At 49.2% G+C, this 27,841-nt stretch overlaps 2 protein-coding genes across 3 annotated transcripts in view; both read right to left on the bottom strand.

The window, feature by feature from the left end:
- The window catches only part of RABL6 (RAB, member RAS oncogene family like 6), a 58,760-nt gene extending 38,949 nt beyond the window's left edge, over positions 1–19,811 (bottom strand). Inside the window, exons 1-4 of one of the 2 annotated variants that reach the window (XM_040605629.1) lie at positions 19,251–19,811; positions 10,780–10,914; positions 5,163–5,210; positions 3,440–3,469 (exon numbers count right to left, since the gene is read on the bottom strand). In XM_040605629.1, the coding sequence (XP_040461563.1) occupies positions 3,440–3,469; positions 5,163–5,210; positions 10,780–10,914; positions 19,251–19,380 (343 nt within the window). In that variant the 5' untranslated portion in view covers positions 19,381–19,811. The remainder of the gene's footprint in view (positions 1–3,439; positions 3,470–5,162; positions 5,211–10,779; positions 10,915–19,250) is intronic. The other variant, XM_040605630.1, reaches the window with a different exon arrangement.
- A 1,206-nt stretch (positions 19,812–21,017) lies between these two features.
- LOC121093415 (alpha-1-microglobulin/bikunin precursor) lies at positions 21,018–26,658 on the bottom strand. The gene is made up of 10 exons (XM_040605631.1): positions 26,461–26,658; positions 25,664–25,806; positions 25,310–25,386; positions 24,673–24,786; positions 24,079–24,180; positions 23,532–23,569; positions 22,796–22,874; positions 22,537–22,704; positions 22,185–22,361; positions 21,018–21,170 (listed from the first exon to the last, which is right to left on the bottom strand). Exons 1-10 carry the CDS (start codon positions 26,584–26,586, stop codon positions 21,139–21,141), a joined length of 1,056 nt encoding a protein of 351 aa, XP_040461565.1. The 5' UTR covers positions 26,587–26,658; the 3' UTR covers positions 21,018–21,138.
- Positions 26,659–27,841: the final 1,183 nt, after the last annotated feature.

The raw sequence follows: 27,841 nt of genomic DNA, 5'->3' as shown, positions 1-27,841 counted from the left end.
TGCCGTTTGACTCAGCACCCCCAAAAAAGGAGGTGGTGCTTTGAAACCTCAGGCTCCCTGAAAATTTTGCATTACATCAGTTACACCGTAATCATGTTTCCAAATCTTAAAGCCTGCAACCACAGCAGACAGAGAAGGAAACACCATGTATCTGTACCTACAATTAGCAGAGCAGCAATCAGCTAACATGATTTTCTGGTGTAGACACTCAGCACTAAGGACTGCCAGGAGTCTCAATGTGTAAGGGTGAGGACCTCTTCTTTCACCTACGGCCAAAGAAGTTTAGTGTGGACATACCGTGAAAAAATCTGTCTTCACCTCCCAGATATTTTTTAAACTCTATGTACAGCAGAGTCCAGAGTTTTATCAAATGATGAGCACTGCAAAATTAATAACCCTGCAAGGTGTGGAGTTATGTTTTACAGATACCAAATATCTTCCAGATGCTACTGAGAGCAATTAAGAACTGTACTGCTGAATTAACTTTGTTCTGTATTTTCCTAGTCAAGATAATGATGAGTTAACTAAATTATAATGGCAGAGGCTTGGAATTCCTTCTCATAATTTCTAGAAATTCCCTGTGACACTGACAACAGAAAGTGTTGGCAGATCGGATGCACCTGCAAAAAAACCTCTCACCGACTCTTTAAAAGACTCTGCAGCACTTGGGACCAAAATAGCTTCCAACTATTCACCTCTGCTGATTAACACGGAGCAACGACTTGTAAAATTCATGGTTCTGCCAGATGCTGCATGTGCAACAAAGTGTTCTGTTCTTTTTGCACACAGGTCAAGGATAAACAGTTACGAAACACAAGTTATCCATGAAAGTTTAATGCTTCAGGATATCAAGAGATTCCAGCTCTTATACCCTGACACTGTGTCTGGTGGGTTCTTCTGTGCACCACTAAAAAATGTTTGATCCCCTCGTGTCATCCTACTGTTGACATCTGAAAGTAGCAGAAATATTAATCCTGATCCTTCCCTATTCGTACAATGTATCTCCCTGGAAGATCCAAGTATGGGCTCTGATTTTTTCCCAGGACAACTCAAAGTGTGGGATGTCTAGGATGTGCATGTCTTTTCCCACTTCAGTTAAATTCACTTCAAGTCAGTGGCATTTGTGTGGCTTCTCTGAATATCAAAACATCACTTTTTCTGCAGTTACTGCTAAATTATGCTTGCCATGACCTGAATTTCTACATATTAAAACAAAAGCCAAAGAAACCACAAATACTCTTCATAGTTCTCCCACCCAGAGCAATCAAGGTGGGAGCAATCTTTCTAACCTGGCCACGTTTACAACCAATGCTTTGAGAGCGAGTATGACTCGCACCCCTCTCCCTCCTTATGGCTTTATGTGTGTATCAAGAGGAATGAGTAATATTCTTACATGATGCTCATCGCTGCTGTAAAGGAGGTCATCTATAAAGGAGTAAGGGAGCTGAAAAGCGCATGTGTGTACATATTCATGCACAGTGTCTATTTTTGGAGCCAAAACTGCAGGATGAACCAGATAAAGACAAGACGTATGTAATTAAAAGATGCAATTCAGCCTGTAAAGGCAAGTGCACCATGAAGATTGTGTTGTTGTATGAACATGGTCCTGTGTTTAAGGCTGCACTAATGTGCAATCTAGGAACCTCAATTAGAAAGCAAGGGTCTTCATGTTCCGATTGCCCCGCTTCTCTACCTAGAAGTATGACTGCTCCTTATTTACAGGCATAATAGCAACACTGAAGCCAAATAACCTTGCAGCAGCGCCCTGAAGTCTACAGAACAATTCTTACTGAACACCAGACAACTGGGTTCCTGGCCAGCACCTGAGAGCTTCTGCACCTCTGTGTACCATCAGTTTTGTTGCAGGATAGCAAGGATTCAGTACAGCTTGCCAACAAATGCTGTCCACAGTGTGAGTGAGATGCTTCTGCTCACCATTCAAAAACACATGTCTAGAATATTTGCATCCCCAGTGTTATCCCACTTAACGACACCTGAAAATAACAGAAATATTAATTCTGAACCTTTCTCCTTCTTGCAGCACACCTCTGGGAGGGAGAGGGATAAAAAGGGCAGGGAGAGGAAAGGAATCTCCATGAGGGAAAGAGTTTATGCTGTTTTGGGGGCAACAGAAAAAAACCATGGTTTAAGCCCTTCAGTTAGCATATGAGAAAAGGTGCAGGAACCGAACTAGCATAAGTTACAAGACAGGAGATCAGAATTCTTCTTGAATCACCTGCATTCAAACAGCTTCTTTGCATTCAGGATCTATTACAGCTTTATGACCTGCAGTAGTTATACAACTTGCTGCAAAGCCAGAAAGATGAGTCAGGATCTGACTTTTTGCTGAGAGATATCTTTCCTATGCTCTATTAGACCCAAGGGCAGCAAAGGAGATAGTATTTACTACACATGCCACACAAAATTCAATACAATCCATAGCTGGGGGCAAGCTCTACTTGTTAAGGTTTTAACAAATGGCATCATTACACAAATGAGCCCAGCTCTCTGAGCAGGCCCAAGAAGAAAACAGCAGGCTGCAGGGGAGTCTGTACTGTAGTGACTTTGCACATTAAGAAAAAAACCAAACCCAAAGAGTCAAGAAAAAGTTAAGAGGAGCAGTACAGCATAGCAGCTGCCATTCCCTGCTGCTTCACCACACTGACCAACCTCACAGGTTTTAAACTTTCACTACAAATCTCTCCACACTTCCAAATTAACATCTGTGTGCTAAACAAATGACACCAAGCTAAACCACCAGCCAGGCAGAGCCAACCGAGCTGCCTCTTGCACTTGGAACAGTCTGGAGGGAAAAATCAAAGCACACTGCTGAACTAACAAGGACAGGGAGGCACACTGCTGGTAAGCGTGAGGAGAAATACCACTTAGTAAAACCACATTTAACTTCAGTCCAAAAATGCACATCAAGTCTTTCAGGGTGCGATTCATTAAGTTTCCCCAATCCTCTGGTGCATGTTCACACCGGGACATGAAGAACAGCAGCACTGCACAGCAGAGAAGAGGCCGAAGCCGCTTTGCAAGACTAAAGTTGAAAACTGCAGTTTATGGATACACCTTTTACAGTCTAGCTACATCCCCACATCAGGCTTTCAACACGTTTCCAAACATCTTAATTTAAATAGAGGTCTATTAATTCTCTCTAACACGGAAAAATTCTTCCAAAATGGGGAAACACTGGCAAAAAAAATTAGCTTGGGTAACAGTGTATGTTGAAATGCATGTTCAGAACGTGCATTTTATGGCAGTTTCAAATCCAGCCGGAAAAATGCAGCATTCTGCACAACTCTAAATATGCGCTTTAGCCAGGATCTGGTAGGGAAGGAAAAAAAGGAGGATCAGGCCTTGTCAGCACTATGCTGCAGCAGCAGTGGATACTTCAATACTAAAAGTCTACAGTCTAGACTAGTGTTGCTCTCACCAAAAGCATCACGCAGGAGGATTTTTTGTCCTAAGCATATAGAAGGAAGAACAAAAATGTCGTAAGATAACATTAAGATGAAAGTTAGATATGAGCAAGCACATTTTCCTGAAGCTGTACTTGAAAGGATTTGATTTCGTTGTACCATGATGATCTGAATTTTTACACATTGGCTGAGTACATTTGATTACATAAAAATACCTATCTGTGGTCCATAAGAGGAATCTTAACAGAATGAGTTTTATTTCAAAAGAATATGAAGTGGGGAGAAAAGAGTCCCTTTAGATTTCTAACACATGCTCCACTGTCAGAAATGAAAGCAGAATCAGAAGAGCTGTAATCAACATCTGCATGTATCAAATCCAATCCTTTTTGCCAAAAAAATGGTAAGTCTCTAGTTGAGAAGACGATTCTGCTCAGAGAAGCTATTCACAGAAATAAATGCTGGAACCACACAATTCCCAAATTAACTCCGTATCCATTCACACCAAAGTTGCAAGGCTGCGAGAAAACAGATGTTTTGCTCAGATTCCGGCCCTGCACTTGTTATCCTAGGATCTAAAAGCCGAACTGTAATTAGGCTGACTTCAGCAGTAACTCTGACCTAAGTAAGATTTCGTCTACGCTGTGAAAACAAGGGTTTAAAAGAATAAAAAGATAAAGTGCTCAGGATTTTCATTTAAAGTTACTGCCTTGGGTTTAACCTAAAGGCTCCATTATGCATCTGAGCTACAGCTGCTATCTTTAACTACCTTTGCTACTGTTTTGAATACAATTTACCTCAATGAAAAATTACATTTCTCCCTTTCCCACTCCCTATAGTACTTATGTTCTTCATTTTTGGTGTTAACACATGTGTAAGTTGGTGGTACAGCAGAAGTAGCCCACCTAGGATGCAGTTCTGCTGGGGAATGCATGCCAGCACAGACTCTAGCTAAGGCTGCAGGAAAGGTCGCAGCAGCCAAACCACAGAAATTTAAGTTTCGATGACTGCGGTCAACAGATTTGACCAACAGAAACACACAAACAAGGAGCACAACTCACGGAGCACGAGACGCTTGCTTGTAAAGCTGCTTTCCTGACTATACTCACACTTTAAACCAGGAGCTTGGCTGGTACAAAATGCCTCTTAAAAGCCAACCACCACCTGCATTTGGGGCTACAGAATGGGCTGTTAAGATTTACATCTGAACCTCAACCCCTTACAGGAACAGATTCCACTGCATCCAAATTGTGTCTTCACATATGTTTTGGGGTTTGTTTTTGTTTTTTATAAAGCAGAACGTTATACTCTGACAACTGAAAACTAATGAAAAATGTATTTATATATCATAAAACTTCCCTTGGCTAAGTATTTAGAAAAGATTTTGGATTACATATATTGCATTTTCTGTCCTAAGTGAATTTCAGTAACTGGCTACTCTTTCATCCTTCCCTCCTACATACATTATTCACTGCAGATAACATTGCACATGAAACAACTTCTTCTGAACGCTGGGTTTGATCTGAAGTTTAGACTTCAAATAATGGGCTCTAGCATAGGAGACTCCTCTCTCCTTTGCATATTTTTTCAGGAAGTAACATCCATGCACTTGAAAAAAATAAGTACAGACATTTTTCTAAAGTAGAAGCAAGCAGGTATTTCTGAATTCCCTGTTAAGTCTTTAACTAAAATAGAGAAAGAACAAGGAATCTCCATTAGAAAGGAAGTTACAAATCTTACCTTTGTCAACTACATCCCAGACTTCAACTTTAACAATATCGTCAGTGGCTAAAAGCACAAAAAAAAAAAAAAAAAAAAAAAGTGTTAGAAGAGGGTTTCAGTAAAATGACCAACACTCAATGCTCACCACAGAGAGCCTAACCCAAAGCCAACATCGTCAAAGTAGCAGATGAATATCAGAAGAAAGTAATTCTTGAGTGAATTAAGAGAAAATCCAAACATAACAAGAAGGCAGCCCACTGTTGCAGGTCCAAGTTGTATGGCAAAACTATGTTATCTAAAGAACTTCTTAAAGACTCTTAGGCACATAACTGACAGCTTTTTTTGATAGATTTCCTTGATGTTTTAGGTCAGATTTGAAGCATGTTGTGTAGATTCTTTCCATAACACGTGGAGTTTTCCATATTCTTTCAAAAAAGATATAAATTTAACTTGGAGAACAGTGTGGTCTATAAGCAAGGCATACACTGGAAAAAAAAAAGGAATACACGCATTTAAGGAAGATCAACCTTACTAATAGCATTTTCATGTAAATGTGACAAACAGCGTAGACAGCCCTATGGCTACAGAAATCCATTCTCTGCAAATTTCAATTCACATTTTGTGTAAAGTATTACTAGAAATTTTGCCTCTTAATGAGCTGCAGCATCAGTAAATTATAAGCAGCAACATATATTATTTGAGTTGCTAAAATCTGAAGCAAGACAGGCAAAATTCTAACTACAGAGACACTACTGCTGGTACTGACAGCTAGCAGCTTAACTTTCAGATGGTACAAGGGATGGGCAGGCTCTGGTTAGATGTTTCTTTTGAATCCACATGAGCAGTCTGATCTTCAGGAAGTTGCTCCAAGAAACAGCTGCTTTTAGGAAATGCTATAGGCTACAAAGCAAAGGCTTGTACTTGGAGCAGCTCTGAACATAAAGCAATGGAATAGGAGGATGATGTCTCAAAGTAGAAAATAATCTCACAGGATGGCATGAGAATTTAGCAAAGTGTCATTGTCAAGCCAGAAAACATTGCCTCTACAGAACTCACTGTTGGCTTAACTTAAATGTTTCAAAATATTGTAAAGACAGATTATGAATAAAGGAAAACTTTGATCCTCTGCTTCTGGAGAAGGATCCTTTTTTACATTTATTCATGAAGAAAAATCAGCCTGTTTTTCCTCATAGCAACTCCCTGCTTATCTCCCACTTTGCCAGCAGGGCAGTGGGGCACAGGGCGAACAAGGTCAGCCCAGCCAGCACACAGGCTCAGACGGGACTCGAAACACAACACACGTAGTTGTATGCAGTCCTTAAACTTCTGCTCAGACCATTGCACTCCCCAAATTAATTCTGTCCCTGAATATTTCTGCAGGCCATCAAGTCAGGTACAGTTAAAATCCAACCCTTCCCCATCACTCACTCGCCTGGCACCCAACTGTGAGCTGGCACGGCACAGCAGGGTGCTCTCCCTGTGACTGGGCTGCTCAAGTCCATGGTCCGTTCAGGGTGCGTCGTGACCCTGCAGGTGCTGGGACACAGATCAGCTAGTGGAGGTTTGCCCCCAAACTCATACCCTGCAGCTGGGACTGGCAGTGCTGCTGCTGTCCCTGAAGAACAAGGGGACAGACAGACCAGCAAAGTCGGTCCTGGCACCTTTCAGCAGATAAGACTTTCTGCAAAAGGCCAGGAGATGTTTTCCTTTCTCAGATGGCAAACTTTGCAGAGGCACGGGGAGTCCAGAAGGCTGCTGCTTCTTTCCAGCAGCACCAGGTGAAGCAGCACATACGCATTAACAAGAGGCTTTCACAGAGAAGCTGGAATCCCATTTCACAAAAGGAAGCCCTTGGGGTGACGTGCAGTGCTCTCCTAGGAGGTGACCTGGCACCTAGCACTGGGACTTTGCTCCTGAGCTCTGATGATCTCCACCTCCTTAGTCCAACACCAAACACACCCTCAGTTAAGATTTGTTCTTCTGCTGAATCATTTCTACAGTCGGGACATCCTGCTGACTAGCAGCACTTCCAAATAGCTGAGGAGTTGAACCATTTGACCCACAAAGACCTGCTCTACACCCTTTTATCTGAGGGGAAGCACAGAATTTCACAAAGAAATTGACTGCACAAGACCAGAGAAAGCCATTTTTCCAAGTTTTTTTTTCCTATTAGCACCAGTGCTCCTGCTAGCTTATAGCCATTAAGTTCCTCCTTTTCATCACGTTTCATTACTGAGTATCCTGAACACACAAGAGAATAATTACTTTAGTGCTGCTGGGTTGGCTTTGGTATGACTCACACAGAGCAGCATTTCACCTTAACAGCTTTGGAAGGCATGTTGCAGCAAAAAGAGTGCCAATTCATCCTTTTAATTCTATAACTTGGATTGGCATAAACCATAGATAGATCAAATCACTCAAAAGATCTGTACTCAGTTGCTATTTGGCTAAGTAGTCTGCAGCCACTGGCACACTAAGACATCGCTTTCCCATAAAATGGTGGAGAGATGTGAGAAGATTCCAATTGCAAGAAAGCTCATATAAAAATAAGAATCATTGCTTTATGGGTGGGCTCATCACCAGCAATTCACAGGCCCTCAGACATATTTATTCTCATGCAATTACATGATTCACTTCATATGCTTCAGACCACAAATCCTACAGAGCAGAGCAGCTCTGCCATTGCTCTCATCTATCTACAAAGCATTCAAAGTATTTGAACAAAAGTACTTGCCAATTTTTATTTTATATTCCCTTTCTGAGACTGCCAAACAGAATAAAATTGCTGACTAGCGTAATCTAAAAAAGCATTCATCACAGTCAGGAATGGTAACTCCTTACCTGAACACAAAAATTACAAATATCCATTACAGAGACAACTGGCACAGCAAAGTAATTTTGTTCATTCTGAGTAGGAAGAAATAACTCAAATTCCTCTACCTTTATTAATTCTTTCAGTACAAAATTTCTGAAAATATGACAAGGTGGTATGTTCCACATCTAAAATGTAAATCTTCTAATACCAGGCAATGTAAGAATCCTTCAATATTTGACAGTGATTTAATTAACATCCGTAAATATTTGCTGCCAACTACCTCACAACGTTTATTCAAGGTAGATTGAGAGCATGATCACAGGAAAAACAAACTTTCTTTTTCCTCTACAGATTAACTCAGCCAAGAGGGCAGTAATTAGATCTGAGCCAATTTCTCAGAGTGCCCACATCACCCACCTCAGATGGAAAGTTTTCACAGCAGGAAATATACCTTACAATTTTTTTAAATAGGGGGTTATTTTTTAAAACAAGTTTTAACGCGAACAGAGAATTTCTTATACTGCTGGAAATTATTACTAAGAAAATGATACAATGTTTTATAATGCAAAATAAACACAAATGAAAGGCACAATTTCATGTATAGCCTTCCAGATATTTAGACTAGCTTAGCAATGCTTCACCTTGAGAAAAGTCCATCACCATATGTACACATTGCTGTTAACTCTAACCAGCAAGCTCTACGGAAACATCACATAAATATTAGAAGTAAGCACAAGAAATAACAAACACACTTGCAGTCACCAACATACAGCAAAACCCAGCCTCATGTGTGGCTGTTTTCTACCCCATGCTGAAAAAGCCAGTGCCTAAGCCTCAGCTCAGTAAAAGAACTTAAAGTCCCTAAAATACCTAGAAGCATGTGGGATGACTGGATCTTTCTCTAAACACCTTTTTGCATGTATACAAAAATAGGTACACATGCATTTTGTATACCTGTTCATGTATACAAAAACAATTTGGTATGAATAAGCCTCTTGGAAAGCAAATGCCAGGCTTCTAGGCTGTATTTACAGACAGCACTTGTATTACCTACACTGATTAGAGAGGAAACTGAGCTCTGGTTTTTACCTATGACATTGCAGAAAACCACAATTAACATTCAGTGCACTCTTTAGACTTGGATATCTAAGAAAGAAGTATGTCATTTCTTACTTTGACCTAAGTCTGTTTTAGGCTGAAGCATTCAGGTTTGATTTAGAGATAGTTTCCATCATCCAAACAACCTGGAAGTTCTATGTTCACACATGAATAACCGATGTGCTGATATTCTGAGAGAGAGGAAGAGGGGGGAGAAGGATGTCACAGCTAAAATACAACATGCCAGAGGTTTTGCTGCAGATGGGGAACACCACTGGGTGTATACTGCAAATCCCTCAGTGCCTTGGGCTAGCTGACAGGCAGAACATCAGGAAGATGGTACCCAAAATACAGATAGCTTCTACATTTCTTCATAAGGTAACAGGCACACTTTCACATCATGGTCACACGGAGAGTCCCCATGAAAGAATGTGAAAACCTGTGACATCAGGCTTAGCTCAACATCAGATCTTGAATGAGAAAAAAAATGCTAACTGCATTGAGTGAGGATGACCTGTTTCTCTCCCACATTCAATGCAAATCACAACCTTTTCATCCTTTGTCGAGAGAGAGCTGGCTCACGTGGAAGCCTGTCTTCATAAGGGCATGAGTCTCCAGAACTCTGGTTACCAGCTCCCTGTGAAGGTACAACAGCAGCGCTCACTCTCCCTGTGAAGCCTATGAACCAAGAGAGGCTGAGCCAAGGCAGATTGCTGGTGAACACACCCTGTGGCTCCACGTGATCATTATCTTGAGACTTGGGCATCTTAGTATCATCCAGCAATACAAATGTGATAGGTGAATTAGATGAAGCACCCAGTGTGGTGTTTACCCCAAGTGCATGGGGTTTTTTTCCAGCTGTGAGGAGACAGAGAGTAGCTGATTCACCAGAAGGTCAGAGTGGTGCAGGTGGACAATATCTGATAATGAGAAACTAACCGCTGACTGTTTTTTTAAAGCAAATCAGTCTTATGGAGCAAGTTCATACTGAATCAGTGGTTTACCCCACAAGGCTGTGGCATTTTTGATCAGGAACCTGAAAGCTGGACTTAATGCACCATTAAATGACAGCCTGATGCAATTTCAATGCCTGCAGTGTCTTCCCCAGGCAGGATCCAAGGCTTTCATAGCCACTTTATATTGTCAGAGCAATGGGGAAAATAAAAAAAATCATACCTTATCTCTCAGACTCAAACAAGCACTTAAAAAAAGCTACTGATAAGATACTTCTATGCTGCAGTAAGTCAGCCTAGAGTTAATAGTATTACAGTCATTTTTAAAGCGTCACCTTCACCAATTACAGGATGCTTTTTATATTTTAATCAGCAAAAAAACACTCTGCACCATGCCATTCACTTCTATGCAACACAGTAACACCAAAAGCAGGGTTAGCCTGACAGACAGATTTCCATAATAAACCTGTTTTCATTAACAAGTCAAGTGTATCACAAATATCTGAAATCTTTTGGATCACCTATTAAACACTTTCCTTGAATTGTGGCTTCTGAAGACCTATCCTTTAGCACTTATAGTTTCTGAGTGAAGTTATTAAAAATATTAACTGAGAAACTGTGAGTAATAAATTAAAATAACAAGAGTGAAGAGAGACCATTTTATCTCCCAAGCAGACACAGAAGAAAGAACCAAATGAGGCTGCAGTGGAATTTCTACCCCCAAGGCACTGTCCCATGACTGTCACTCCCTCCACTTCTTCCATCTTACTTTTGTAATTCCAGTGGATGCTGGTGACTTGGATCTCCTGAGTTGGAATATACTCCTCAATAAATTTCTTTCCCTGCAGTCGGTGCCAGAGAGTGGTTTTCCCAGTGTTCCTGTCCCCTCGGATGACAATTTTCACTGAGGAAAAGAGCAAGCAGACAAATAAAGTTGATTAAAAACAAATCAAATAATGCTGTGAAAAGCACGTTAACTTTTTGCAAGCATTACTCAGATACAATTAGTTCTCCCATATTACACAGGCATGATGGGGTTTGTTAAAAAACATGAGCCTCAGTCATTAAAATTAGTGTTTATTCAGCTACTCACACTAGCTCAGCAGAAAGAACCAACATCAAGATTGAATCTTCAGAATCTGCACAACTTCAGCCAGCTAGGTCTCCGCTCCTTTGTGACGGATGCATTCGAACCCTTAACCAAACCAGAAGCAGTCTGGTCCAGGCTTCAAAGGAGGTAAAGCCCTGAGCCGTAGCCAGGCCGAGAACTGCTCTAGGAAACCCACAAAGGAGCAATGACACAGTGAGCATTGATGCACATGAACTTGGAACACTGATCACGCAATTAACACATGAATAGCAAGTGGCTTTTCCAAGGCACTTATCAAGGAGCAAAGTTGTGGGTACAAGGAGTCTCGTGCATACCTTCCCACTGTGTGCGATCTGACGAGGAGCCAACCACTTTATCCCATAAATACGACAACCTAAGTGAGCCTTCTCTGAGCTCACCTGCCAGGCAGCGTGGCTGCACAGCGGTGATCTCCCCTTGAGCTGGGACACCTCTCAAGGTTGCTCCTCAAGGTAAAGAGACCTCTTACCAATGACAGACCTTTGGATGAGTTCAGTTTGAGTTCTCCCTAAATTGCAACTGGGCTGCAGGCCAGTGACACTCCCCTGGAGCAGAGACATCTCTCAAGGTCTAGAATTCCTTACTTGAGACCAAGGCATCCTTCCTTACCCGAGACCAAGAGATCCTTCCTTACCCAAGGTGGAGAGAGTTGCAATCTTACTTGCAATCGATCCTTAGTAAGTGATAGATAGCATGCTAAATCAGTACTAATGACATTGACACTCAATATTAATTATTTTAAACTTTGTATAGATAAGTCCACTAGACATAAAATGTTGCCCAAATCTGAGACTAAGATTGGACCTAGTCACATTTAAGCTCCACCAGTTTAGAAAGCAACAGGGTCTGCTCTAGACCTTGTGACTCAAAGAAAGGGTCTCCTTTACCCTTTTGCATCTCCTGTCTCTGTGCAAATCATTCTAGCCCGACTCTAACTTGATTTTCCTTTGTATGTTTCATCCATGGAGTAAGTACCGCGGACCTGCCCATCAAACTTTGTGAAGTCCCACTTTTACAACATCGTATTAAACCCACTTTTGCTAATGCCACAGACAGTGATTCTTTAAGTGATCTACATCACTCATTCACAACATCCCTCCATCCTCCTGCCTCTTCTACCTCTGCCTAGCCCTTACTCCCATTCTGCCATAACATATCCTTTTGCTAGCCTTTTATGCCAGGCTTCTCTTTCAATTCCCTCCTCTATCCTTCTCATTTCTCCTTAAACACTTCTTATTCCACCAGAAAACAGAACCATAGAATTGTTTAGGTTGGAAAGGACCTTTAAGATCACTGAATCCAGCTGTTAACCTAGCACAGTGTGGTGGTTTGACCCTGGCTGGATGTAAGGTGCCCACCAAAGCTGCTCTATCACTCCCCTCCTCAACCAGACAGGGGAGAGAAAATACAACAAAAGGCTCATAGATTGAGATAAGGACAGGGAGATCACTCAGTGATTACCGTCAGGGGCAAAACAGACTCCACTTGGGGAAATTAGTTTAATTTATTACCATTCAAATCAGAAAAACACTTTCCCCCCCACCCGTCCCTTCTTCTCGGGCTCAGCTTAATTCCCGATTCCTCCCCCTGAGTGGCAGAGAGGGATGGGGAACGGAGATTACAGTCAGCTCATCACATTTCGTTTTGCTGCTCCTTCCTCCTCACGCTCTTCCCCTCCTCCAGCATGGGTCCCCAGCCCTGCCAGCAAACCTGCTCCAGTCTGGGCTCCTCTCCCCATGGGGCCACAGGTCCCTGCCAGGAGCTGCTCCACCATGGGCTGTCCATGGGTCACAGCCTCCTTTGGGCATCCCCCTGCCCCATGGTGGGGTCCTCCCCAGGCTGCGGGTGGGGATCTGCTCCCCCCGTGGGCTCCATGGGCTGAAGGGGACAGCCTGCCTTGCTGTGGGCTTCCCCATGGACTGCCGGGGAATCTCTGCTCCAGTGCCTGGAGCCCCCTCCTGCCTCCTGGGTGTTCGCAGGGTTGTTGCTCTCACAGTCTCACTCCTCTCTCCCGCTGGTGCAGATTTTTCTTTCCCCCCTTCTTAATATGCTACCCCAGAGGCGCTGCCACTGCTGCTGATGAGCTCGGCCTTGGCCAGCAGCGGGTCCATCTTGGAGCCAGCCGGCATTGGCTCCATCAGACATGAGGGGAGTTCTGGCATCTTCTTACAGAAGCCATCCCTGTATCCCCCATCTCCTACTAAAACCTTGCCAGGCAAACCCACTACGCACTGCCAAGCCCACCACTAAACCATGCCTCTAAGCACCACACCTACACATCTTTTAAACACCTCCAGGGATGGTGACTCCACCACTTCCCTGGACAGCCTGGTCCAGTGCTTGACTGGATCTTTCAATGAAGAAATTTTTCATGCCCAATCTAAACCTCCCCTGGTGCAACTTGAGGCTGTTCCCTCTTGTCCTGTTGCTTGTTACCTGGGGGAAGAGACCGACCCCCCCTGCCTACAGCCCCTGTCAGGGAGCTGCAGAGAGCCAGAAGGTCCCCCCTGAGCCTCCTACTCACTTCCTAGACCCAGCAACCCACTGAAAGCTTAAGGATCAGTTCTCAGCTGAGCGGATGAGGCTGGATCCTGCGTTCAGTGGTGCTGCTCCCTACATCCACACGGGTGTGACTCTCAGCCCCGGCACTGCTGAAACCATTCTTCTGGGATGGTGTTGGGAGAGCTAAGCGGCAGCTTCTGGTGAACATCACTGCAGAGTTAAGCTGTCACTGCTCTCAGCCATCCCAAGCTTTTTTGCACTGAAGCAGCACCCTCTTTTCCAGGGAAAGCAGAACAAGACTGTGTATTGCTCTTCAGCTCCTCCCGCTCACAGCCCAGATGGTCTCTGGTGAGGAGGCAATCCTTGGCATGGACAAGGGGCAAAACACTTTACACTCACAAGGGTCTACCTTAAACTTCCCCCAATAAATTCACCAAACTGCCTCTGTTGACGGCCACAGTTTGATTCAAATTAAATTAAAATCTGTCTATCTTACATGCATTAGAGACAAGCTAAATTGAACCGAAACAAGCATGCCCTTTGGGGGGACAAATCACAGTGTAACAAAATCAAGAGAAACTGAATTTCTGTGGGTCCTTCGTGTGTCAGAGGGACAGTCTCTACGACAGGACCCTGCCCTTAGCTGCTTTTAGATGCAGGTGTAGCAATGGCACTCTGCAAAGGCATTCTCAGAAACTGCAGTCTTGGGTAAAGACACAACAGCTCCACTTCCACTGATGGCCTCACAGCCAGCTGCTGAGGTCCCTCAGCTGATCTACCACCATGTGCCTGTGCACACACGTGCTCGTACCCACAGCAAGGGAAGTCAGTCAACAGAGAAACTCATTCATACCCTCCCCAGGAAAGAAAGCGTCCAAAATATCATAAACTGTACACAACCTGGCACAGGAACGTCTGTAGCAATTAACATCATGAACTTTCCAGTCAACCTTAATGTTACCTTGTTCTTTTTGAAAACCGTACATGTTGTTTTCTAAATTTTCTGTTACATTATGGCATTTATTTTTTTTTTAAAATACCATCTTTGTTTCAAGTGGTAACTACAAGGCTACTGGGAAATGTAAGCTGACCTGAACAGACTTCTTATGCTTGTATTTTGAATCCCCTAGAAAATGGACCACTCTGAGACATCTAATGGCAGATTCAGGTGATTAGCATTAGGCTGTGCATCATCATTTGGGCAAAAAAATCTGAGACCAAAGGCTGCCTTCTGTTGCAGCTCAGGAGCTATTGCAGGCATTTCAGAGAAAAGTTTAAAAAGTAAACTTTAAGGTAATACATATACAAAGTCTGTGGAGGAGTTTTGTCCTGTGAAATGTTCTACTGCAGTTAACTATGCCTTTGTTGTTGTACACCGAGAGGTACTGCTGTTTATTCTTTTACAAAGTTACTTACTGAAATATCAAAAGGATAATAAAGGCAAAAATGAACATGGTATTTATTTATAGGCTGACTTCACTTACAGGTCCCAGAGCATCTCTGCAGAGACAACAAACAATTTCCTGCATTTCCTGTCATCCTGTGTGTGACTCTGTTTCCTACTTACTGATGGTGAAACAATCAATGGAGAATTCCTTTAATTCTTCTAAATTAATGCAGCAAGTCCATGGCATAGGCAAAATGACATTCCATTTGCCCCCTTTTTAAAACCCAAGCCTTTCTAAATGCTCTCACTGCCGACCTTAAAGAGCCATTTTAAAATCCATATTCCTTCATGAAGTGCAGCATAAACCAGTGAGTTCTAAGGGACAAAGTGACCCTTCCTTGAACAGTTAGGCTGCTCTCAAGTTGTATTTTCAGGATCACTCCCAGGTGACTTGACTGTAAGCTCTCCCCAGAAGGGGCAATCCTACCTCCCCCAGCACTCTCCTAGTGCCAACAGTGTTATTTATGCAGCTACACACGGAGTTGCACCAGGAACTGACTGGCTGAAAACTAACCCCACAATTATTCATTTTCAGTTTTCTTCTCTAGCTCAAGTGCCCAGCTGCATGAGCAGTAGGAGCAGCTCACAGGAGGCATGACTGGAGTGACAAGGAGATCACCCTCACCCCTGAGCAGCTCACATTTAGATCAACGTAGGGTGCCTGTGGCACCACACACTCCGTTTGACAAGGTCCAAAAGCCCTTTCCAGCTTCGGTACTCTCCACGTTAGGGTCTCTTTCCTCCTACATAGTGCATGAGTTTTCACTGACTTTTTTCCTGAAGAAAGAAAAAAATCTTTAAAAACAGATCAGGAAGATGGCAGGTGATGTAAATCATTTTTAGCAAAACAATATCTGTATTTGAGACTTTGGCTGGAGTAGGTGTACATCTGCAAGACAGGAAGAGCTGAGTGAGCTTCAGGGTACAGCCAGGCCAGTTCATCACAGGCCTGGGCTGTGTCTGAATGTGGAAAGAGGAACAGTAATTACAGGTGAAGTTAGTACTGTTACCTATGGGACAGTAACAACTGCTGCCTTATTTTGATTTTAAGTTAAATCAGTACTTACTGCAAACAGCCATAGGTTTGTAGCAAAGACAGGAGAATTATCCGGGGGAAAAAAAGAGGAGGGATGAGGAACAGATCGAGACTGAGGAAAAAAGCTAAACAAATCAATCTATTCATATTGTCACTGCATCAGGAAAAATAGAGGGATTTCCTTTCTCCAGATGGGGAAATGGAAGCAAAGAACTGAAGATACAGGCCGAGAGAGCAGGTCTCAAACAACTCAGAACTAGAAATCAGGAATTCCCAGCTCTGCCCAAATTCCTCCAGGAAACTGCAGCAACTAAGGATCTCAGACCCCATGGCAAAGAACCCCAAACTCCTCTGCTAATAATCCCCATATGGAGGGTCACAACCTTGCCCTCACCAAGTCTTTGTGACTGTGACTACAAGGCTGCAGTTCAAATGCTTTAAGTTGGTTCCCTTACCACAAGAAGCATATCTGATCTGCAAAGCATATCTGATCTGCAGATAACCCCAAGCACACCTCCTGGGGGGAACAGGCCAGACAGCAGTCCAAGCAGGTTTGTCACATGTTGCACAAACAACTGCCAGGCACAGGAGAAAACAAGAGAAAGCAGGAAGCAGCAGGAAGAGGGGAAGCTTTTCTTTTGGGAGTAGCACTTAATGAAAATCCTTGATAAAACTACAGTCCGAGCCTGGAACTACCACTCTAAAACAACACAAAAGAAGTAAGGACTATAATGCTTACCAAAAGGATACACAACATCAATTGTTTTGTCTTTTAAGGCAAATTTTAAGCAGAAAAGTTGTAAGAAGAGGGACTGAGAGGAATTCTTGGAGGTACTGCTTTGCTGTTTCAGCACTGGTGACCGTTCAAGCCATTTGCTGCCCACTTTGTCAGCAAGCAACCTAAGGCATTCTCAACACACTACATATATTTCTGGGAAGGAAACAGGCTTCAGTTCAACATCAGTAATGGTCTATGAAAGCAAGGAAACTTTTCTGTAAAACCTGTCATCACAGCACCCTTTGGTTCAGGTTTAGGCAATTCCAGGGAAATTGAAAAGTTTTAAAGATCTGTATGGGTTAACAGTGGCTACAAAACACATTTTGCACTCCGCTGCTGAGCATCATGTATGTGCTAAGAAAGGAGCATTGGCAATGCGCAGGATTTGCAGCTCTGCCCTTCCTAAGCAACAGCCCTTGCAATACCATTCCTTCACAGACCACCTTCAACAGAGACCACTGCACCGTGCTGGGACCTACCCCATCTATCCAGCGCCGTGGCTAGGTAGGGTACTTCAAAGCCCTTTCATAAGCCTGCACGTATCTCCTATAAATATTATATAACAGAGATCCTGGGAAGAGTTACTATGGAGATTGGAAAGCTTCCCTTAAGGCAGTGACAGAAAGCTGCAGTTTTATTCCAGATATGAAAGCAGTAACTAGAACACAAATCTTGGTAAGGCAGAGCACAAAACAAAAAGCTTTCCCGAGGCTTTCGGTCAGGAGACAAGAAGCAGCAACGCTACTGGTAGCTCAGCGGCGGGCATTTTTGGCCTTACTGTATTAACGGCAAGCAGGTACACATCCGTGCAGGTTCATCGACAATGCAGTTAGTCAACACGTAACAAAGAGTTGGCCCTGCCGACTGCTGTGCCAGCAGGATGCAGCTGATCTGTACTGCCTGCAGCACAAACGTTCACTGTCTGAAAAATCAACTCCTTTCTCTTACATAATTCACAAGCTGTTGTTAGCTACCTGATCTCAAACCTGTCCCAGTGAAGCACACGGATGTGTTCTGGTCTGTGGGCTGCACAATGCCTCTGCACAGATCAAATCTTTAACTAGCAGATCTCCAGGGTCCATGTTTAACGATGCGGTGCTGTATTCCAAGGCACAGTAGTTGCATCCTCACACCCCGTCTTTCACTGGAAATCAAGTCTCTTAACAATAACACTGCGCTTCTGTTCACATTCATGACTGTTTGCTAAGATACTGATTTTCTAAATTAAGCACTACTGGCCTATCTAACAGCTGTGCTATGGATAAAGGCACCAAATGCTCTCCCAAGTGAAGCAGAGATCTTCAAAACATATCAGTCCAAAAGCACAGTCAATAGTGATAATATTAAACAAAGCAAAAAATCCCACAAACCCCAAAATGCTAACCTCTTCCTTCACATTCTGTTTCAGATTAAGATCCAACATGAGCTCTATTCCTCCAACACATGTGCCTTTCCAGAAATTATTCAGTGCCACGTTTACAAATCAGTCTCTTTCACAACTGCCAATCTCTCTGCCTTCTGCAACCTGACTTCAGTGCCTGCCTGGATCCACGCAGATGAGCTGATACTTGCAGCGCTCTCTGGTACCATCTCTATTTTCAGCGCAGATGACATAACTACTGTCTCAGAATTGTCACTTTGCGATGTGTTTCACATACTTGCAGTGCCCTCCTGAAACACTGTATTAGAAGTAACCTTTACTGAGCTTCAAAGGAAAAATGCAACCCTACGCCTCAACACGGAAAGGAAAAAAATTCTGAGAACATTCCCTGAGAAGAGTAAATGCATCAGCCGCAGAAAAGATAGTCAGAATGAAATTATGTACCAAGGGCACATAAAGGCATACATCACTCACCTTTTATTAAAGCCTGGCAGCGGAGAGCTTTTCAATAGACCCTTATCATATAACCACTAGGGCTTAATTATAAATACCATTATCCTGGCCTGCAGGGAAGGTCACCCACACACCCAAGGGAGTTAGTCTCTTGATGCTTTAACTGACAAAAATTGATTTACAAGGAACTTTCTCTTGCGCCACGGTCAGCGGAAAGCAGGCAGCCGTTCAGGCCATCTGCTGACTGGGGACACTGCTGCACTACAGGTTCCCAAGTCCCGCACAGAAAGAGAAAAGTTTCCCATCCCTTCCTCCCACGCTCCCGCAAGTTCTTCCATTTCATTGCAAACTTGGCTTTGGGGAAGGCTGTCAAAACCACCACCATGCACAACGAAAGCGGTCCCCAGCCCCCCCGGGGTCCCTGGGCACGCTGTGGGGCATCGGACGAGCCTGCCCGATGCCACCTGCCCCCCCCCAGCCCCCAGCTCCCCCCCCAGCCTGGGCTCCAACTCACTGTTATACTGGACTCCCTTGGCAAACCTCCTCTGCAGAGCCTGGTTCATGGACTGCAGCCCCGCAGGGATATTCCTGTCTCTGACCGGAGTCTGGTCCGAGCCCACCAGTTTCTTCAGGGCTGAGAACATCTTTCCGGGCCCACAGCTGCGCCACCGCCGCCGGGAAAAGGGCTGCTGCTCCGGGCCTCAGGGGCAGGCCGGCCCCGGGGGGGGGATACGAGGGGCTGCGGCTCGGGGAGCGGGTAAATCAGGGCTGGAGCAGAGCCGGCCCGGCCATGCGGGACCCCCCGGGCTCGGCAGGGCGCAGGCGTGCGGGCCCGGCCCGGCCCGGCGCGGCGGGGAGGGGGGCTCAGCCGGGGCCCCGCCGTGTGCCGGGGAGGGGGCGTTAGCCGGGCATGGCCCGGGGCTGGGGCGGGCGCGGGAGGAAGGGGTCGGTGGGGCCGGTGCGGCGGCTCAGAGCCGCCGGGCACCGCCGCTCGGGGCCGGGCGCGGGGAGCGGAGGTAGCACGGGGCTCCCGCCGCCGCCGCCATCTTGCCTCTTCCGCCTCCCCGCCGGGGACGGGGCGCGCGCGGCGCCGCTACGGTGGCCGGCAGGGGCCGGCGGGGGCGGCCCTGGCCTGCGGAGCCCGGCTGGCCTGCGGAGCCCGGCTGGCCTGCGGAGCCCGGCCCTGGCCTGCGGAGCCCGGCTGGCCTGCGGAGCCCGGGCACGCCGTGAGCGCGACCCCCGGCACCCCCGTGACACCGCTCCGCAAGGCCAGCTGTAACCTCACCCTGCCCAGGCACCCCTAAGCCCTTCATGTGACCCCCTCCTGGCACCGCCGCAGCCCCCCGGCTCCCCCGCAGTCCCCTCCTGCGAGCGCCGCAGCCCCCCGATCCGTCCCCCCCATAAACCCTGCGAGCCCCTCCTGGGACCTCCATAGCTGCCCTGTGACACCCGTAACAGCTATAATCCACCCCTGAGGCCACCCCAGCATCCCTGGGACACCACTCACACCCCACCCCCACCCCCCAGAAAAACAAACAAACTTCTGTTTCCCCTCCTGGGACCCCTACAGCCCCCTGCGATCCCCGTAACCCCCTCCTGGGACCTCCATAGCTGCCCCGTAACACCCATAACAGTTATAATCCGCTCCTGAGGCCACCCCAGCATCACACCCCCCCCCCAAAAAAAAACCCTGAACAACCAAACAAACTTCTAGTTCCCTCCTGGGACCCCCTACAGCCCCCTGTGCTCCCCATAACCCCCTCCTGGGACAACGCTGTTTTCCTCTGTGACTCTCCCAACCCTGTAATTCTCCCCTGTGACCCCTCAAGGCCCCCTCTGGCACCCCCCAATCCCTGCTGTAAACCCCTCATGACCACCACCCCTCCCCGTGATCCCTGTCCCAGCCCATGACAAGGTGTCCCTGGTCCCACCGTGACAGCCATGGGAGGAGCGAGGAGCAGGCACCCATTTCCGCCCCCCCCCCCCCCCCCCCCCCCGCCGGCTCCTGCCTGGCTGCCCATCATCATCCCATGGGAAATGGGGGGCTGAATCCCACCCAGTGGGATGCCCGGAGCCCATCAGTGCCCCGGTTGGCACCCCAGTGCCATGCGGGCAGGGGGCAGCTGAGGAAGGGGCTCAGAGGCTCAGTGGGAAGCACCCAGCAGCCCCACAAAGCAGGGGACACCCCACCCGGGAGGCCAGAGAGGACCCCATAACATCCCCTGCCCCTCCTGGACCCCCCTTCCTTGGGTCCCCATCAGTTCAAAGACAGACACTAGGCTCACTGGGCGCATGAGGAACATTTACTGCTGGAGGCATCTCCTGTGGGATGGACAGATACTGGAGGCATCTGTCCCGTGGGACCCCGGTGCCAGGTGATGGCAGTTTGTCCTCCACCCACGTCAGTTTGACAGGTGCAGGAACTCCTCGTCCTCTGCAAGTGGAGAGGTACAGGGTGACGGACAGACCCACAGACCCCCGCCTTGCCCCTCGGCCAGACGGCGATGGTTGCTGCTTCCCACTTTGTCCCTGCTGTCAGTGAGCAGGGGTAAGCAGTCTAGACCCTCCATGCACACTCGTGCTGTCCCGGGATGTCACTTTGTGTCCCACCACTCACCACGATGGCATTAATGTGCTTTATATTGGTGACAGGGGTAATAAAAGATGGGCTCTGCCCTAAGATGTGTTACACTGGACCCATCTCCCATTGGTGGGTTCCCAGTAAGCCCTCAGCTCCCGCCCTGCTGGGAACAGGCTCACCCGGGCTGGCTGTGGCTGAAGACCCCTGAGTTCCCCCCTCTCCGTGGGAAGATTTCCCCTGCCACGCTCCTGAAAACCTGCTTGTCCGTTCACCTGAGGGCTGAGTGGTGCCCATTGTGTCTCCCAAGGAGGTTCAGTACGGAACCCCCTGCACTGACTAGAGCTGGAGGGTCTGACAGGTGTCGCACGGAGGGTACCAGCCCAGTGCGGACCCCACTTTGGTCCTTATTTGGTGCCAGGGTCCCTTCACATCCCCAAATCTTTCAGCCACTCTTCCCTCACTGGCATCCCCTGCCTGGGGGCTGTGGCCTCCACTGCTCCCCCCTGCACTCCAGCCTGCTCAAGGCCATTCCCCCTTTTATCGAGACTGTTATGAAGTTCAGCCGTGGCTTCAGTACGTCTACAGCCCCGCTGTGTGATCCTGCCTGCAGATTAATGACCATATTCCTCAGTCCATTGGAGTCCCAGACCCAGGCACAGCACAAACCCCTTCCAGACCCATCCTGGACCCATCCAGACCCAGGACAGCCCCATCCCAAGACCCACCCTAGATCCAGGACAGCCCTGTCCCCACCGTGGGCAGCCCCAGCCCGTCCAGCCCCAGCCCTGAGCAGGACAGGAGGTGGTACAGGCTGCTGCCCCGGCTCCCCTGGCACACCGTGGTGCAGGGTGGTCAGGGTGGGGGTACCTGCCAGCGGAGGAGCCCCACAGTACTCCTTGCACTCCTTCTCCGAGTAGAACTGGTTCCCGTTGCCCTTGCAGCCTCCGTAGCTGAACGTGATGCACTTGCCCTGAGCCGCATCAAAAGCCCAGCGCGTCACCAGCTTCTGGCAGGGACCGGGGACAATGGGCAGCCTGCAGGCAGCTGCGGGGACAGGGGGCTGCTCTGAGGGCAGGGGGTCAGGGCCCCCCACACCTCCCACATGGATGCCGGACATGTGGGGTTCGAGGCCACTCTCAGATCCGCCCCCCCCACGGCTCAGCAAAGGCGTCTCCCACACCCTTGCCCTGCCGGGATGTCTCTCGGTCACCCCGCTCACCCTCCGTCCGGCACGCCTGCAGGCACTCCTTCTCCGAGTAGAAATTGTTGCCGTTGCCCAGACAGCCTCCGTAGAGGAAGGTTTCACAGGCCATGGAGGAAGAGTTGTAGAAGAAGCGGGAGATCATCCCGCTGCAGGGCCCGGGGTCCTGGCTCAGCCGGCACGAGTCTGCAGATGAGCACAGCATGGGCTGTCACAGGCAAATGGGATGCGGGGCAGGGGGACGCTTGATGCAGCCCCCCTCCCTTAGGGGACATACCTTCCTTATTGCCGATGTAAGGGGGCAGGGGTCCCGCAGCTGAGCCCTCCTCGGGGGGCAGAACTGCTCTCCGTGCCCTCTGCATGGGGAAGGAAGCACAGAGCTGGCATCAACCCCTGCCTGTGGGACCTGCTGTCCCCCCGCTTGCCCCTGGACCCCCTCCGCCCCCGGGATGTCAGGGTGTGCCCCCATCATGCCCTGTGCTGGGAATGTGTCTCTGCTCTCGAATCCCCTAGGTTGTTTCTGCTATGAAAGTCCCACTCCCTCTTGAAAATCTTTCTAAACTCAACCCTGTGCTGAGTGATGGTAGCTGAAGCCCCAGAGGGGTGCTAAGCTGCTTCTCCATCCCTGGAGAGGGCATCTACAGCCTGGCTGGGACACTCACAAACAGGCAAGGAGACACCAGGCTCCACATGCAGCGACTTCTAACCCATGAAAAAAAAAGACAGAATAGGAAAGGGCCATTGCCTTCCACTTGCAAATGAGCCCTAGTGCCCACCTGGCTCCCAGGACCCTCGCCTGGAAGCCTGCACCTGCCTGTGCCCTCATCTTTGCAGGCAAAGCCCTTCAGCAGAGGTGAAAGAGCACCTCCCAGGGTGGTTGCTGCAGCCACTGTCCAAAAACATGCCCTGTCCGTGGAGCCTGGCCCCCAGACACCAGGTCTCCGGTGGGTTTGGCTTGGAGGGGATGTGCCCAGCCTTGATCCATTTCAGGAGGTCCCAGCTGGACAGCTTACCTGGGGGGCAGTTGCAGTCTCCTGAGGAACACATTCACCTGGCCCAGAGGACAGGAGAGAAGATCAGCAGCGTGAGAGGGGAGGTGTCCTGACAAACTCATCTCACCGTGGTCCTGCACCATGCACACACAGGACCCCAGGGAAGGGGATGCCCTCCCGGTTTCACCCCAACATTCTTCCCCTTTTGCTGCTTTCCACCTCCCACTCAGAGGAGCATCCCCCTAAAACTCCCAAACCCACCTGCAGCATGCTAGCACCTTCTGAACCCCAGGCTGAGCAAGGAGCTCCTCGGGTCCTGGGAGCACCAAACCACAGGGAGCAGTCGTGAGTGTCCCTGGGTGTCCTGCACCCTTTTCCCAGCACAGTCTTGTGACTGCATTGACCTGACAGCCCAGCAAGGACTGGAAACTGGTGGAAGCCTGACTGATACATGGCCTTCTCTCCTTCCTATCCCACCCTACCAAAGCCCTCATCTTCCATCCCTCCATCCTGACTGTCCCCCCATCTCCTCAGCAGCAGGAGACACAAATGCCTCATGGTGAGTTACCTCTGTTGGCCAGGATGAAGATGGAGTCCGCGGGGATGCCCGTCTCCAGAGCCAGCTGCTGGAAAGCCTCAATGATATCGTCCCGCAGCTCTGGACTTCTCCCTTGCAAGGGAACAGGCTGTGAGCGGGACTGCAGTGGAAGGGGGCCTTCACACAGCCCCCCCCCCCCCCCCCCCCCAACTGCAGAGCTCAGGCAGCTGCAGGCAGTACCAGCTTCTTGGTCCTTCCCAGCCTCTCCTCCGTTATTCTCGACCAGCCTTGACCAAGGGCTTGGACAAAGTGGTTTTAATGTTTCTCAATCATGAAAGAGCACCTCCTGCCACTTCAGGGCCTGGGTCTCTTCCAAGCAGATATTGCCACCTTCACCCCAAACAAGAGGCTGGTTTAGCCATTCATTGTGTGATGTGGCCCTAAGCTGAGCCATTAGACTCAGCCTCTCCAGTGCTGAAGATGAGCTGGTCCAGGGAAGCAGTTCCAAAGCTACAATCAGGTCCCTCAAGGCCAAGGGACCTGAGAGATCCTTGGGTGGTGTCTCCGACCTGCATTAGCCCACCCTAGAGCCTGCTTGCCCCCACGTGCCATAGCCAGACATACCATACAGCTTCAGGGTGGTGCTTGGGCCAAAGCTACTTTTCTTCTTCATCAGAATGACAGCATATTCTTCATAGTTGGTGCGGAGCACGTAAGACTGGATAGACACATCCCATTCTGGGTGAGATAGAGACACAGGAGACATCATTCCTGCCCCTCAGGGAGAAATGGGGCAGTGTAAGACAGCCCCAGAGCTGGGGGCTGAAATCAGGCAGCTAATTCAAGAAAACAGCTGATTTTTGGGAAGCAGATTCTGATACAACCCTGACTCCCTTTAGGCTCACCAGCCTTTTCTTAGTCAAGAGGATTGGAAATCAAAGGGTTTGGACAACTGAGATACACGAATGCTCCTGAAATGTGGCTGGTGGGACCCTGCCCCAACTTGGGACCTTGGGGACAGGAGGGATCTGTTGGAACACCTCATAGTCCTGTACCTATGCAGAGACAGTGCTGAAACAGCCCCTTTCTCCCAAATTCATTCCATACTTTGGCTGGAAATAGCCCAAACTGTGGAGTGGCTTCTGAGTCCTGCTCTCCTGAACCCCTCCACCAGCCACCAGCTGTGCCTGGTGCTGGTTCCCATCACCCCACCATGCTGCACCTCTCGGGGCCAAGCAGGTTGGCAGCGAGCCCAACTTACTGGGGTTATAGTAGGTGTATTTGCCAGGGGTGTTTGTTTTCTGGTACTCTCCTGAGATGTGCGTGCAGTCACCTTGCCTGGAGGGAGGAGGAAAACAATCAGCTGCTCCAAGTGATCGTTCTTCCTGGTTATTGCATGAAAATCATGTCTGGGGCACCAAGGCCATGGCACAGGACCTCCAAAATCCCCCTGCCCAAGGTATTGGGTATTTGAGCCCAATCCAGCTCTTCCTCATGGCTCTGATGCCAACGAGAGCAAACAACACCCATGTCTTGTCCAAGCCTTGGGAGACAGAGCACCCCTGGGGGAGGTGGCTTTGGGGGAGGGTCAAGCACCCACAGCAGTGCCCCATACCGCAGCCTGGTGCTGGCAGTGCTGATCTGGTTGTCACTGGAGCCGGGGCCCAACACCAGCGTGCCCATGCTGAACTTCTCCTTGTAGTTCTTCATCCATTGGCAGGTTGTGCCGATGGCGATATCATACCACTTGCCATACATCTGCAGGGAGAAAGAAAGTGATGTCTTCACCACAAGCCCTCTCCACCAAGCTGGGACATCTCCTGATTTTCTGCAGAGCTAAAAAAATCATGGCCCAGACAGAAACGAGGTGGTGATGGTGCAGTGTGCTGAGGCCAGAGCTGCCGCAGGATTTGGGAAGCAGATCAGCATCGAACAGGATTTTCCTGGGTTCCCTGACCACCAGGCAGGGCTGGAGGCATCAGGCTGGCACCTCCCTGTGTGTCCTGGTTGGAGCCCAGAGGCAGGCACACGTGCAGGGCTGTGCAGAGCCTGGCAGGGAGATCTCCCAGGCAACCTGCATCCTGCACAAATCCTGTGCACTGGGGCTGCCTGCAGGCCCTGCCTGCACCTCTTAGTTTGGGCAGAGACATCTCACAGGGTCCTTCTACCATGGCCACTCAGGCTCCAGCTGCCCTGCCTGGGTGTTTGCCGGGGTGAGACCACCCTGAAGGCTGGTGCTTGCAGGCTGGCACCCTCTGACCAGCACCCAGGGAGGGCCACACTGACAGCGCCTGTCCCACACAGCCTGACGTGGGCATAGGTAATATCGCCCTTCTTTCTGGAGGAAAATGAAATAAACCTTTCCCCCATCCCTTCTGCCCTCAGAATTAAGACACCACAAGCCACCATTACCCGCTCAGCCTCAAAATTCTCTTGCACTTGGATATCTTCATCCTGGTCCCCGACGGGGGTCCCGTTGGCCACGGCAAAGAGGAGGAGGGAAAGGAGACCCCAAAACATGGTGGCTGGTGGTTTCATAGTGCCGCTGAGCCCCAGCACGACAGTGGGATCCCGGACTCTGTGCTGTCCCCACTGCGCAGCAGTGTGACCTTCAGACTGCGGCCAGCGGGGCCAGCCGGGCTGGGGGGGGCTGCCGGGGGTGGAGCAGCTGGTGGCACCGCATGCCCTGGCCATGTGGCCCCGGGGATCGCTGCTGGCCTCGGTGGTGGTGGGGATTTGTGGAGAGCTGGTGTGGGGTGCAGGAGGAGAGGGGAGCATCCTGCCGCCATGATCGCTCCTACACCACCAGACAGGGAGCCAGGACCTGCCAGTCTCCTTTATTCTACCTTAGGATTCATGTTCCTGCCCTGGCATCCTGCAAAACGCCCTGATGCTGCCTCCAGCCCCAGCAGAGCAGCCTGATCCTGCAGGGAGGAAAGGACCGAGGGGTCCCCAGCTCTCACCTCAGACTGCCTAACCCTGACCAGTGTCCACAGGGAGCGGAGCTCAAGCTGCCTGCTCCCCTTCAGGACCCTCTTTCCCAGGGGTCCCAAGTTGGTGGCCACCACCCGGGAGCCAGCTGGGTGTCCCCCACCCCACAGCCAAGGGTCCTTATTCCAGGCAGGAACAGGTACGGGAGGCGTGGGGCACTCCATCCCTCTCCACCACTGTTTGCCTTCACAGGATGATTAACTGAAACCAAACAGTCGGAGGGAAACGGCAAACAGAGCAAAGGGCAAGACCCCCCCCCCCCCCCCCGGCTTGGCCCCTGGCCCGGTATTGACCGAAACGGGCCGGGGAGGGGGCCCTTGCCGCAGCCGGTTGGACTTTCACCCTCCTGGGCACGGTGGGCCCGTGGCACGGGCCTGGGGGCACACGGCCCACCGTGGTGGGCTGCTGGGGGGGCAGCAGCCTGGGCATGGGCAGCCTGAGCCTCGCACCACACTGGGGTCTTCGTGCCATGCCTGGGCTGCCCTCGGGAGCAAGGGCAAACCTGCACGCAGGGCTGAGGCCCCTTTGATAAGGCCACCAGGTCAACCCGCCCTGTGCTTCTCTTCCTTTGCAGGAGCCCACCCAGGTCCAGCCGCAGCCCTGGGCTCCCGGCCCCGGACGGGGGCTGGCCTGAGGGACCCTCCCCGCGCAGGTGCCCCCGCTGCCCCCAGCCCCTCCAGCGCTAGGTGGCAGCCGGCGGTAAGGAATGACAGTCCGGCCCGGCCCCCGTCGCTCTGCAGCGCCCGGCGGGCGGGGGGACCCCGCGGTGCCCCGGTGCCCTACGCGGCGGCCGGTCCGTCGG

Source organism: Falco naumanni, chromosome 9 (assembly GCF_017639655.2).
Source record: "Falco naumanni isolate bFalNau1 chromosome 9, bFalNau1.pat, whole genome shotgun sequence".
NCBI classification, from domain to species: domain Eukaryota; kingdom Metazoa; phylum Chordata; class Aves; order Falconiformes; family Falconidae; genus Falco; species Falco naumanni.
The sequence above is the reverse complement of the archived record's forward strand: the minus strand, read 5'-3'. Positions and strand labels throughout refer to the sequence as shown.